General features: G+C 38.3%; 1 protein-coding gene across 1 annotated transcript in view; it reads left to right on the top strand.

The window, feature by feature from the left end:
• The first annotated feature begins 350 nt into the window (after positions 1-350).
• LOC127661653 (nuclear pore complex protein Nup93-like) overlaps positions 351-11,671 on the top strand; it is a 44,875-nt gene continuing 33,554 nt past the window's right edge. The window contains exons 1-3 of the mRNA XM_052152467.1: positions 351-460; positions 2,635-2,831; positions 2,957-3,074. Of these exons, the coding sequence (XP_052008427.1) occupies positions 2,653-2,831; positions 2,957-3,074 (297 nt within the window). The 5' untranslated portion in view covers positions 351-460; positions 2,635-2,652. The remainder of the gene's footprint in view (positions 461-2,634; positions 2,832-2,956; positions 3,075-11,671) is intronic.

Raw genomic sequence — 11,671 nt, 5'->3', positions numbered from 1 at the left:
CACAATCTGTGCATTACATGCTGGGTCTCTAAAGACATTACTGATTTAAACGTTTATCATTGCATAATGCGTTCTGTTTAAAAAATAGTATGCACTGCAGTATACAGTACATACTGTAAATTAGGAACACTAATTCACGGTAAATTTGTGTTCCAATAAGAACTAATGTACTAATATGTTAATGCGTTTTTTCACGTGAACTATCACAATTGTGTCTGACCTGATTTGAATGTGTCAAATGTGCTCAGTCGTGAACTCTCGCTGATCTTTGAATTAGGATTGTAGACATACATTTGAATAAAGTTCTCTGGACGCGCGAGCGCTTCTGGGAAGACCCCTTTGAACCAATGAGCGCTCGCACTGAATGGAACCCGGGAGTTCACGAGGGGAATGTGTTTAACATAGCGGCTAACTGGAAAACATCTTCTTACAACTGCTGTAAGGACTCACATTCAGCGAGGTGAGTTGTCAAATGTGCGCCAGCTAATAACCAGTCAATAGACAGTTAATTGTAGCCGCATTTGTCAAGTGTCTGATTAGGACCCATTTGCCGACAGCACCTCATGGCACATTAGCTCGTTAGCATGTCACAGTCACTTCAAAAGCAAAACAATATTGATATTAATAATATGTAGTACCATATTCGTCACCGTATATGGCAGTAATACAGGTCCTTCTCAAAAAATTAGCATATTGTGATAAAGTTCATTATTTTCCATAATGTAATGATAAAAATTAAACTTTCATATATTTTAGATTCATTGCACACCAACTGAAATATTTCAGGTCTTTTATTGTTTTAATACTGATGATTTTGGCATACAGCTCATGAAAACCCAAAATTCCTATCTCAAAAAATTAGCATATCATGAAAAGAGTCTCTAAACGAGCTATTAACCTAATCATCTGATTCAACTAATTAACTCTAAACACCTGCAAAAGATTCCTGAGGCTTTTAAAAACTCCCAGCCTGTTTCATTACTCAAAACCGCAATCATGGGTAAGACTGCTGACCTGACTGCTGTCCAGAAGGCCATCATTGACACCCTCAAGCAAAAGGGTAAGACACAAAGAAATTTCTGAACAAATAGGCTGTTCCCAGAGTGCTGTATCAAGGCACCTCAGTGGGAAGTCTGTGGGAAGGAAAAAGTGTGGCAAAAAATGCTGCACAACGAGAAGAGGTGACCGGACCCTGAGGATGATTGTGGAGAAGGACCCGATTCCAGACCTTGGGGACCTCGCGGAAGCAGTGGACTGAGTCTGGAGTAGAAACATCCAGAGCCACCGTGCACAGGCGTGTGCAGGAAATGGGCTACAGGTGCCGCATTCATCAGGTCAAGCCACTTTTGAACCAGTGGCTACAGAGAAGCAGCACTGGACTGTTGCTCAGTGGTCCAAAGTACTTTTTTCGGATGAAAGCAAATTTTGCATGTCATTCGAAATCAAGGTGCCAGAGTCTGGAGGAAGACTGGGGAGAAGGAAATGCCAAAATGCCTGAAGTCCAGTGTCAAGTACCCACAGTCAGTGATGGTCTGGGGTGCCATGTCAGCTGCTGGTATTGGTCCACTGTGTTTTATCAAGGGCAGGGTCAATGCAGCTAGCTATCAGGAGATTTTGGAGCACTTCATGCTTCCATCTTCTGAAAAGCTTTATGGAGATGAAGATTTCATTTTTCAGCACGACCTGGCACCTGCTCACAGTGCCAAAACCACTGGTAAATGGTTTACTGACCATGGTATTACTGTGCTCAATTGCCTGCCAACTCTCCTGACCTGAACCCCATAGAGAATCTGTGGGATATTGTGAAGAGAAAGTTGAGAGACGCAAGACCCAACACTCTGGATGAGCTTAAGGCCGCTATCGAAGCATCCTGGGCCTCCATAACACCTCAGCAGTGCCACAGGCTGATTGCCTCCATGCCACGCCACATTGAAGCAGTCATTTCTGCAAAAGGATTCCCGACCAAGTATTGAGTGCATAACTGAACATAATTATTTGAAGGTTGATTTTTTTTGTATTAAAAACACTTCTTTTATTGGTCGGATGAAATATGCTAATTTTTTGAGATAGGAATTTTGGGTTTTCATGAGCTGTATGCCAAAATCATCAGTATTAAAACAATAAAAGACCTGAAATATTTCAGTTGGTGTGCAATGAATCTAAAATATATGAAAGTTTAATTTTTATCATTACATTATGGAAAATAATGGACTTTAATACAATATGCTAATTTTTTGAAAAGGACCTGTATATAAATGAAAATGTAGGTGATATAGGGATTTAAGGTCGTTATACAGCTTATAGATACTTTATTAATGGGCTTTAATCCATGTCGTAATTCTCTGTCATCCTAATTTCATAATGGTAATTGTAATTTCTGCCAAAATACCATAGTCACTACAGTTATTGTTACTGTTGTCAAATAATTAACGATCCTCAAAATGTTCAAGACGGGTTTGTTTTGTTGAAAATAGCGGTGAGTTCTTGTTAGTACAATGAACTTTAGTTATTACAGATATCTGGTGGAAACTATGGTTACTATGTGTGTTTTTTCATCAGGGAAAGACATACTGAATGCAAATGATGTGCACACCACCATTTATAATAACATACCAATCTTCTTTTGCTGTCAAGTGGAACAGGTTGCTGGACATGGATACTGAGGGCTTTGGGGAACTTCTGCAGCAAGCAGAACAGCTTGCAGCAGAGACAGAGGCAGTTTCTGAGTTGCCCCATGTCGAGCGAAACTTACAGGAGATCCAGCAGGCGGGAGAGCGACTACGTTCCCGCACTCTCACTAGAACCTCTCAAGACACAGCTGATGTAAAAGCGTGAGTTCTCACCTGTCAACCGCTTGTATCTCCATGGACAAAAGATGTTTGACCATGCAGTAGTGCATTTCAAGGTATTTGAGTCAAAATGCTGCTTACTACTTTTCTGTTGTTGTTCTCTTCAGCTCCATCCTCTTGGGCTCTCGGGGTCTTGACATCTTCCATATCTCTCAACGTCTGGAAAGCCTCAGTGCAGCCACTACATTTGAGCCTCTTGAGCCAGTCAAAGACACTGATATTCAGGTTAGTACGTGCTTCAGTTGAGTGGGATGTGCACAGTTTTGCACTCTAGTCGCTCTATATTTGATGTGCCTCCCACCTATATGCCTCAACCTTGTGCCTCATATATTACCCAGGCCCGGACGAAATCTGCAGACACTAATGCTGAATTCTACAGAATAGATTTAAGCATGGTAAAATAAGTAGAGTACTACACTTTCATTGGTTGCTGAAAGCATAATCAGATTAGTTAAAATATTTAATTACAAAGAAAAAAACTAAGAAGTTGGATAGTTGTTAGGGTTGGGCGATGTCCCCTAAATTGGCAGTTGACGATTTTGACAGTAAAACATCGCGATGGACGATGATATCGTCGGTGGGGCGGGGGGTTATATAATTTCATATAATTTTCAAAAATTATATGACAAATTATAATTTCGTTATTTTACTAACCCAACTAATGACTCGTCGGCGCTTTATCAGTAGGTTGCACGACACGTGAAGCATTTATTTTTTAGCTTTCACTTAAGAAGAGTTGTGCACTTTTTATTTTAATATATCTCTTTACATAAATACTATTTTCCACATAAAAACTATAATTTCAGTTATTTTACTATCCCAACTGACTCATCCAGCTTTCCAATAGGTTGCACGTAAGTGGGAAAAATATTTCTTCCACTTAAGAAGAGTTGTGCACTTTTAAGCACTTTTTATTTTAATATATCTCTTTACATAGATATTTTTTTTCTACTGAAAAACTATAATTTCGTTATTTTACTAGCCCAACTAATTAGTAGCCTACTCATCCGGGCTTTTTAATATATTGCGCCTAAGAAAATAAAGTCGTCTTTGGGCAGCGTTCTTGCGAAGAGAGCAGCCACAGCCACGCTCACTGATGAGCAAAAGGTCGAGGCAGAAATGACCATGTACCTGCAGGAAATGGCCATTGATGGGGAAGAGGACCCGCTGACTTGGTGGAAAACGAGCGACAAAAGGTTTCCGTTCATGGCAAGATTAGCACGGAAATATCTGTGCATATGTGCTACCAGTACTCCATCAGAGCGGGTCTTCAGCACAGCAGGTAGTGTAGTTACTCCAATCCGCAGCTTATTAAAACCAGATAAAGTGAATATGTTGGTATTTCTGACCAGAAACATCGAAATTTAAACATGGTCTATGGTGAAAGATATTAGACTTTACGCATTTTTCGCCATCCGTTGCGGAGCTATTCGATGTTGCATAGGCCATTATTTTTTAAACGTTCATTTGTGTAGTTCATATGACCACTTTACAATATTTCAATAACATAATTTATTTTGTAGCCTGTGCTGAAGTTAATTGTGCTGCTAATTATAAGTGAAATGTTAATGCCGAGTTTCGGTCTGAGTGTTGTTCCCGTTTTCTTGTTTTATTTGTTGTTCTTCTATGTTTTAATAAATGTGTGTTATTCATATTCACCTTGTTTCTTTCATTTTATTTGACATTATGGATTTATGGCCAAGGAAATTTTTCTTTAAAAGTATTAACCAGACAAAAGTTATTTGACGTTCGCTGGTCTGGGTTTATCTTAAACTACCGCTTCAGTGTATACAAGAGTATGTGACAATGAGCAAGATTTTCTGAGACACTACAACTACTAATAATTAATTAATAAAGGCTATTTTCTTGTAGCCTACAACATAAAATATTTTAATCTAAATGTACAGTGTAAGACATGTAAAAAAAAGACAAGAAGCTAACAATGTCAAGATCAATATTTGTGCAGCCTGCCTGACACGGTATTTTCACAGACTAACACGTCATGTCTCTGGCATATACTACAGTATTTAAAATAGCATATATGCATTAGTTATATTCTCAGTTTAATTTACAGAGCAATCCCTGCAAAGTTTTTAGGTTAACTATAGAAGAGACTAGGATTAGTGAGTCACACTAGCAAGACTCGCAAAAGGGGGCATGGCATCACGATGGTGGCTCTACGTCGTGATGTTGGTCAGCCATCACGATGGACGATGATATCGTCCATCGGCACAACCCTAATAGTTGTAGAACTAAATAAAAGACTGCATAAATCTGAAGAGGTTTCTGTGGAAAGTTTATGGAGCAGATTCTGTGTGGGTCTGCTAATACCTCATATTTTACATCTCTCTGATGCAGCCACTGAGATGCAGTTGTGTAACATCAACAATTCAGTAGTTGTTTGTACAAGTTGTCTGCGTGCTCGAATTATCTGTATATATTTGGACCAGCTGAATTGTTTAACATTTTTTTATACCAGGTATAGTTAGAACTGGTTGAAATTAATGGAAAATAAGCTGTATCATTAATAATTGTCTTTCAGTGGACAGTTTGCATGTGTTTTGGTGTTGGGATGAATTGAAGTGGTTATTTGGTTTCAGAGTTTAGTAAGATCTGTGTTACAGTAGTTTACCTTACATTTGATATGATCAGAATGCATCATTAGCACTCAGCAATTTTTTTGTTTTTACAGATTATGTTCTTTGTCCTTCTCTTTTTGCATTGTATTACTTAGACATTTAAAGCTCTGGCTGTAGTGTATACTATAGGCAAGCTTTACACAACCTTTACAAGTGTGCTTGTCAAATAAATGAGCTAATAATTGCAAGCTTGCTTTTTTGATAATGCACCTTGATGTGTTTATTTTTTTTTCTAGATTTCAGGATGCTTTGTTGACTAATTACTTTGGATGATAGTGAACAATTTTAAGATGAAGTGTGTAATTCCTACTAGGAATTCAGAGATACCACTTTTTCTTTCCCGAATCGATTCCGATACATGAACTTTCTGCATCGTCCGAAACCGATCCAATACCATAGTTGTTAAACTAACTACTCTACTGGAAAATGCAGAAGCTAAATGCACTATAATAATAATAATACTTATTATTATTTATTAACTTGTAGATTGTTATTATACAATACAATTATACAATTCAGCTTTCTTCTTAATTCTGGCTTTTATTTTGGCAGAGCACATCTGTAAAGCCTTTGATTGTTTATATAGCCTAGTTCACGTTAGTTTAATAATCTTCTTATTCAGGGGCTTGGGTAGCTCTGTGATAAAGATGCTATACCTGTATATACATACTATACAGTTGAAGTCAGAAGTTTACATACACTTAGGTTGAAGTCATTAAAACAAATTTTTTTTAACCACTCCACAGATTTAATATTAGCAAGCAATAGTTCTGGCAAGTTGTTTAAGACATCTACTTTGTGCATGACAAGAGTCATTTTTCCAACAATTGTTTACAGACAGATTTTTTTTTTTTTTTTTTTTTCACTTTAGTGGGTCAGAAGTTTACATACACTTAAGTTAACTGTGTCTTTAAGCAGCTTGGAAAATTCCAGAAATTGATGTCAAGCCTTTAGGCAAATAGCCCATTAGATTCTAATAGGATAATTGTAGTCAATTGGAGGTGTACCTGTGGATGTATTTTAAGGCCTACCTTCAAACTCTGTGCCTCTTTGCTTGACATCATGAAAATAAAAAGAAATCAGTCAAGAACTCAGAAAAAATAATTGTGGACCTCCACAAATCTGGTCCATCATTGGGAGCAATTTCCAACCGCCTGAATGTATCATGTTCCTCTGTACAAACAATAGTACTCAAGTATAAACAACATGGGACCACACAGCCATCATACTGCTCAGGAAGGAGACGCATTCTGTCTCCTAGAGATGAATGTAGTTTGGTACGAAAAGTTCAAATCAGTCCCAAAACAACAGCCAAGGACCTTGAGAAGATGCTGAAGGAAACAGGTAGACCAGTATCTATATCCACAGTAAAATGAGTCCTATATTGACATAATCTGAAAGCTGCTCAGCAAGGAAGAAGCCACTGCTCCAAAACCACCATAAAAAAAGCCAGACTACGTTTTTCAAATACATATTGGGATGAAGATGGAGAAAGACTTTTGGGAGATATGTCCTCCTGGTCTGATGGAACAAAAATTTAACCGTTTGACCATAATGACCAGCGTTATGTTTGGAGGAAAAAGGGTGAGGCTTGCAAGCTGAAGAACACCATCCCAACCGTGAAGCATGGTGTGATGGCAGCATCATGTTGTGGGGGTGCTTTGCTGCAGGAGGGACTGGTGCACTTCACAAAATAGATGGCATCATGAGGAAGGAAAAAATATATGTAGATGTATTCAAGCAACATCTCAAGACATCAGCCAGGAACTTAAAGCTTGGTCGCAAATGTGTTTTTCAAATGGACAATGACCCCAAGCATACCTCCAAAGTTCTGGCAAAATGGCTTAAGGGCAACAAAGTCAAGGTACTGGAGTGACCATCACAAAGACCTGACCTCAATCCAATTGAAAATTTGTGGGCAGAACTGAAAAGGTGTGTGCAAGCAAGAAGGCCTACAAACCTGACTCAGTTACTCCAGTTCTGTCTGGAAGAATGGGCCAAAATTCCAGCAACTTATTGTGAGAAGCTTGTGAAAGTCTACCCAAAACATCTGACCCAAGTTAAACAATTTAAAGTCAATGCTACCAAATACTAACAAAGTGTATGTAAACTTCTGGCCCACTGGGAGTGTGATGAAAGATATAAAAGCTGAAATAAATAATTATCTCTTCTATTACTCTGACATTTCACATTCCTAATATAAAGTAGTGATCCTAACTGACCTAAGACAGGGAATGTCAGTAATTGTGTTTTGATATAGTTGGCTAAGTTGTATTTAAACTTCTGACTTCAACTGTATACATATTTAACACAGACTTTTGCGATTCACAAAGCTATCATTTGTCTTCACGAGACTTTGAGACATATAATGGTGCTCTTATTGTTCTTTTATGTAATTCTTGGAGCTTAAGCGTAACATCCTGACTAACATACAGTATCAGATTTTGATCAGGCTCGTCAGAATAATACATGATCCATTTAAAAACGTCATATTACGACTGGGAAAAAATATAGATTTTCAGATGCATTGTAATTTTTGTTTGAACTAAATAGATTTTTTTAAATTGCAATACCAATCTTTTACTCTACGCGCAACCCTTTTCAATACGAGTAAATCACTCGCATATGCAACCAAATTTCATGCTATGGGACTAAACATTTCTATGATTAGCCACCAACTGGTAAATGTTCAGATTAATTCAGAGTAGTGTAGTGGAGAATAAGTTCTGCACCGAGGTCCATTCTTTGCTAGTTTAGAGTAAACATTTTATTTGACTCGTTCTGTGTGTCTAAAGATGTGATCCACGCAATCCAATTGTCATTTTATAATGTCTCTGTGACAGGGCGGAGGGTGGTGATTATACAAAACCGGTCCCTTATCAGGCTAATTAAGCCTCCGAGAGGGATAAAGGCCGATTGCGGAAGGTGGTGCGACGAGAGGGAGATCATGCTACAAAAATATATATGCAATATACTATATGCAATTTCAAGACATTTATTGATGGAACAGACTGAATTTGAAAGATTTTCAAATGGTAAAATGTGATCAATATAATGAAAAACTAATAACATAATTGTTTGTAAAATTAATATTTTAGAATTGTAAATGGAAGGTTGGAAGGTACCTTTATAATAACCGCATTAGCTGAAAGATAATTTTTTTCCTTATGTAACAAAATGAACATTGTAACAGAAATATGCCCATAGGAAATTATATTGAGCCGAATCAGAATCCAATCCAATTAAGAGCTTGTGAATCAAATCAAATTGAGAAATCTGTATCAATACCCAGCCCTACATGGTATTGGAGCCGATATCGATCCAGGTATCAGATCAGGGCATCCGAAATCCTATGCTACCAGCAAGAATAAAAGGAATTACAAAAGAAGTATATTGTTTTAAAACTGTTTTCCAAAATAAATGTCTTCACTCATGTTTTTTACAATGTCAAGTTTACAATTGCTTTTCTTGTGTACCATAACCTATACATTTCCTGTTTTGTTTGTTTGTTTTTTTGATTGAGCAAATGCATTTGTGGAGGCAGGTTCTTAAGTAAGGCTGCAAAGGCCTGTTGAAAATCATATATTGAACCCTGTGGGTTGGATTATAATTAGTGCTGCACGATAAATCATATCGCGATGTCAGCCTGTGCGATTATATGACGGTAAAATGCTGTGATTATATTAAATAAATAAGTGCATGTGTGGACGTGACTCTGAGGGCAGTTTGCCCATTTTCTACACCGCTAATAAAAAGATGACCAGTCAGTCTCAGTTTAGGGAGTGGCACGTGTGGTCATGTCAGTTTCCGGTGTTCAGCGTGGAGATAGATGCTGAGCAGACTGACACTGAACTGGTGGCCAGAAAAAATAACACATCATAGCTTGGTGATATATCTTTATTTCATCCTTAATTAAAGTTCATATTATATGGAAGCGTGCCAGGTAAATAAACACAAACTTCAAAACTGTCATTCTCGGTGCGGTCAGAGCCGCTTCAACCAGTCGAGGAACAGACACAATCTGAGCGGGAGTCGAGACCGGGAGAGATTTAAAGTTCTGCCGGGTGATGCGCAGCTTGCAACGCGTAGCATTGATGAGATCATCATAAGATCAATCTTATTTGAAAAACAACACTAAAATGACAACAACAATAAAATGTGTGTGTGTTTGTATATATATATATATATATATATATATATGTTAGGGGTGTAACGATTCAACAATGCCACGGTTCGGTTCATATCACGGTTTTGGAGCCACGGTTCGGTTCGGTTCTATTTGCTGTGGGGGCAGGGTTCATGGCAGGGCACCAGCAATAATAATAACACTAGATTCACTTTTAACTTAATAAAAACAACAACAATAATTTAACTTATTAACTTTATCTTTATTAACTTAACTTTATACATTGGCTTCACATTTTCTTTAGAGCAGTTAGCACACCTGAGTTAACTAAAATGAAATAAATGCCTCCACTGACTAATAAAATAAAATTTATAATACATCTAAAATGTTAAATTAAAATTTTAAATTCTTCTTCAAAAATACCATCATGTCCACATTCTCAGGTGAGAGGCTTGCTCTCTGTGCTGTAACAATGTCCCCTGCTGTAGAGAACACTCGCTCACTGGGGACTGATGTTGCAGGGACTCCAAGGAAGGATTTAGCCAACCTGGCTAAATGGGGAAACTGGCTCTCTTTGTCCTTCCACCATGCATGTGGATTTGACTCCACTTGAAGAGTCGGCACTTCCTTGTAACGCTGCACCTCCTCTTTCACCATTTGAGACAGAGACTTGGATGCAGGTGTGCTGGTCTCCACTGGAAATAACTTTCCAAACAGTTCCGCGATTGGTGCTCTTTTGGCTGGAGGATCACATTCACTGCTGGATGCCACTTCTGACTGCTCCTTTGAGGCTTGGGCCTAACATTAAGGAAGGACAAAGCCACAAAATATTTTTAAGCTACTATTGCTAATTGCAATTCATATCTGACAAATAAAACTACCAAAAACATAGTGATGCTCGTCATTTCTGATGATCTAAGTTTCTGTTTAGATTTTAGAGTTTAAAAAATTATATATGTAAAGTGCTTTTCAAAGGACGTATTCACTACTAGTAAGATATGTTGCAGGTCTGTGGTATTTATAAACAATGAATTTGTATAAAATGTATTTTTTTAAAACGTATTAATTTTAATTAATCAAATTTATTAAATTAACTCATTTTGGAATTAAAACAATTAAACAAAAATACCTGTGAGGGATGGTATTCCAGAATCTTCTCTATCAGGCTGTTGAAGACGATTCTGCGCGTGGTCTCATCCAGAAACGGCAGAGATTTAAAACGTGGGTCAAGTGCAGTACTCATATGAAGAAACTGCACAAGTGTTGAGTCAGAGTCTGGGTATCTGTTGGTGAAGTCGGACACAATGGCAGATTTGACATCTTTCACAACTGCTGTATCTGTGCAACTCACGTTCATAGATTCCAGGATGGTGTGTTTCAGTGGCATTATCATTGAAACGGTTGGCAGCTGTTCAGTGCTCAACAGAGCGGTTACCGTTTTCAGTGGTTTGAGAACCTGAACAATGTCCTCAGCTACTTTTACATCTTCATCAGATAGAGTAAGAATGTCCTTAATGTTCCTCTTAACATTCTTGTCTGTAAGTGCTGAGAAAACAGCAGCCTGCTGTTCAAGGTAGCGCTCAAGCATGTCATAGCTTGAGTTCCACCTGGTGGGGACATCCTGGATCAGCTTGTGTGTAGGCAGTTGGAGCATCTCTTGTTTGTCCTTGAGCACTGCTGCAGCAGTAGTGCTTCGATGGTAAAAAGTGACAACTTTTCTCACTCTGCCTAAAAGCCGTGACATCTGGTTAACGCTCATCCCCCGTTGTGAAGCCAGGTTAACAGTGTGTGCAAAACAGCGAATGTTTGGTGAAAATCCGGCTGCTTTAACTGCATTCACTATGTTTTTGGCGTTGTCTGTTGTGACGGGAACAGTCGCGTTTTCTCTGTCAATTTTCCACTCAGCTACAGCTCCCTGTAATATTTCCGACAGATGATCACTTGTATGGCTTTCATAGACAGCGCGTGTCTGGAGAACGGGATTTGCAATTACCCAGTTGTGCGCCGTGATCGTGATGAAGGACTGAGTTGCACGGGAAGTCCACCCGTCTGTAGTT

Source organism: Xyrauchen texanus, chromosome 21, assembly GCF_025860055.1.
Source record: "Xyrauchen texanus isolate HMW12.3.18 chromosome 21, RBS_HiC_50CHRs, whole genome shotgun sequence".
Classification (NCBI taxonomy): domain Eukaryota; kingdom Metazoa; phylum Chordata; class Actinopteri; order Cypriniformes; family Catostomidae; genus Xyrauchen; species Xyrauchen texanus.
This window is presented reverse-complemented; position numbering and strand designations above follow the sequence as displayed.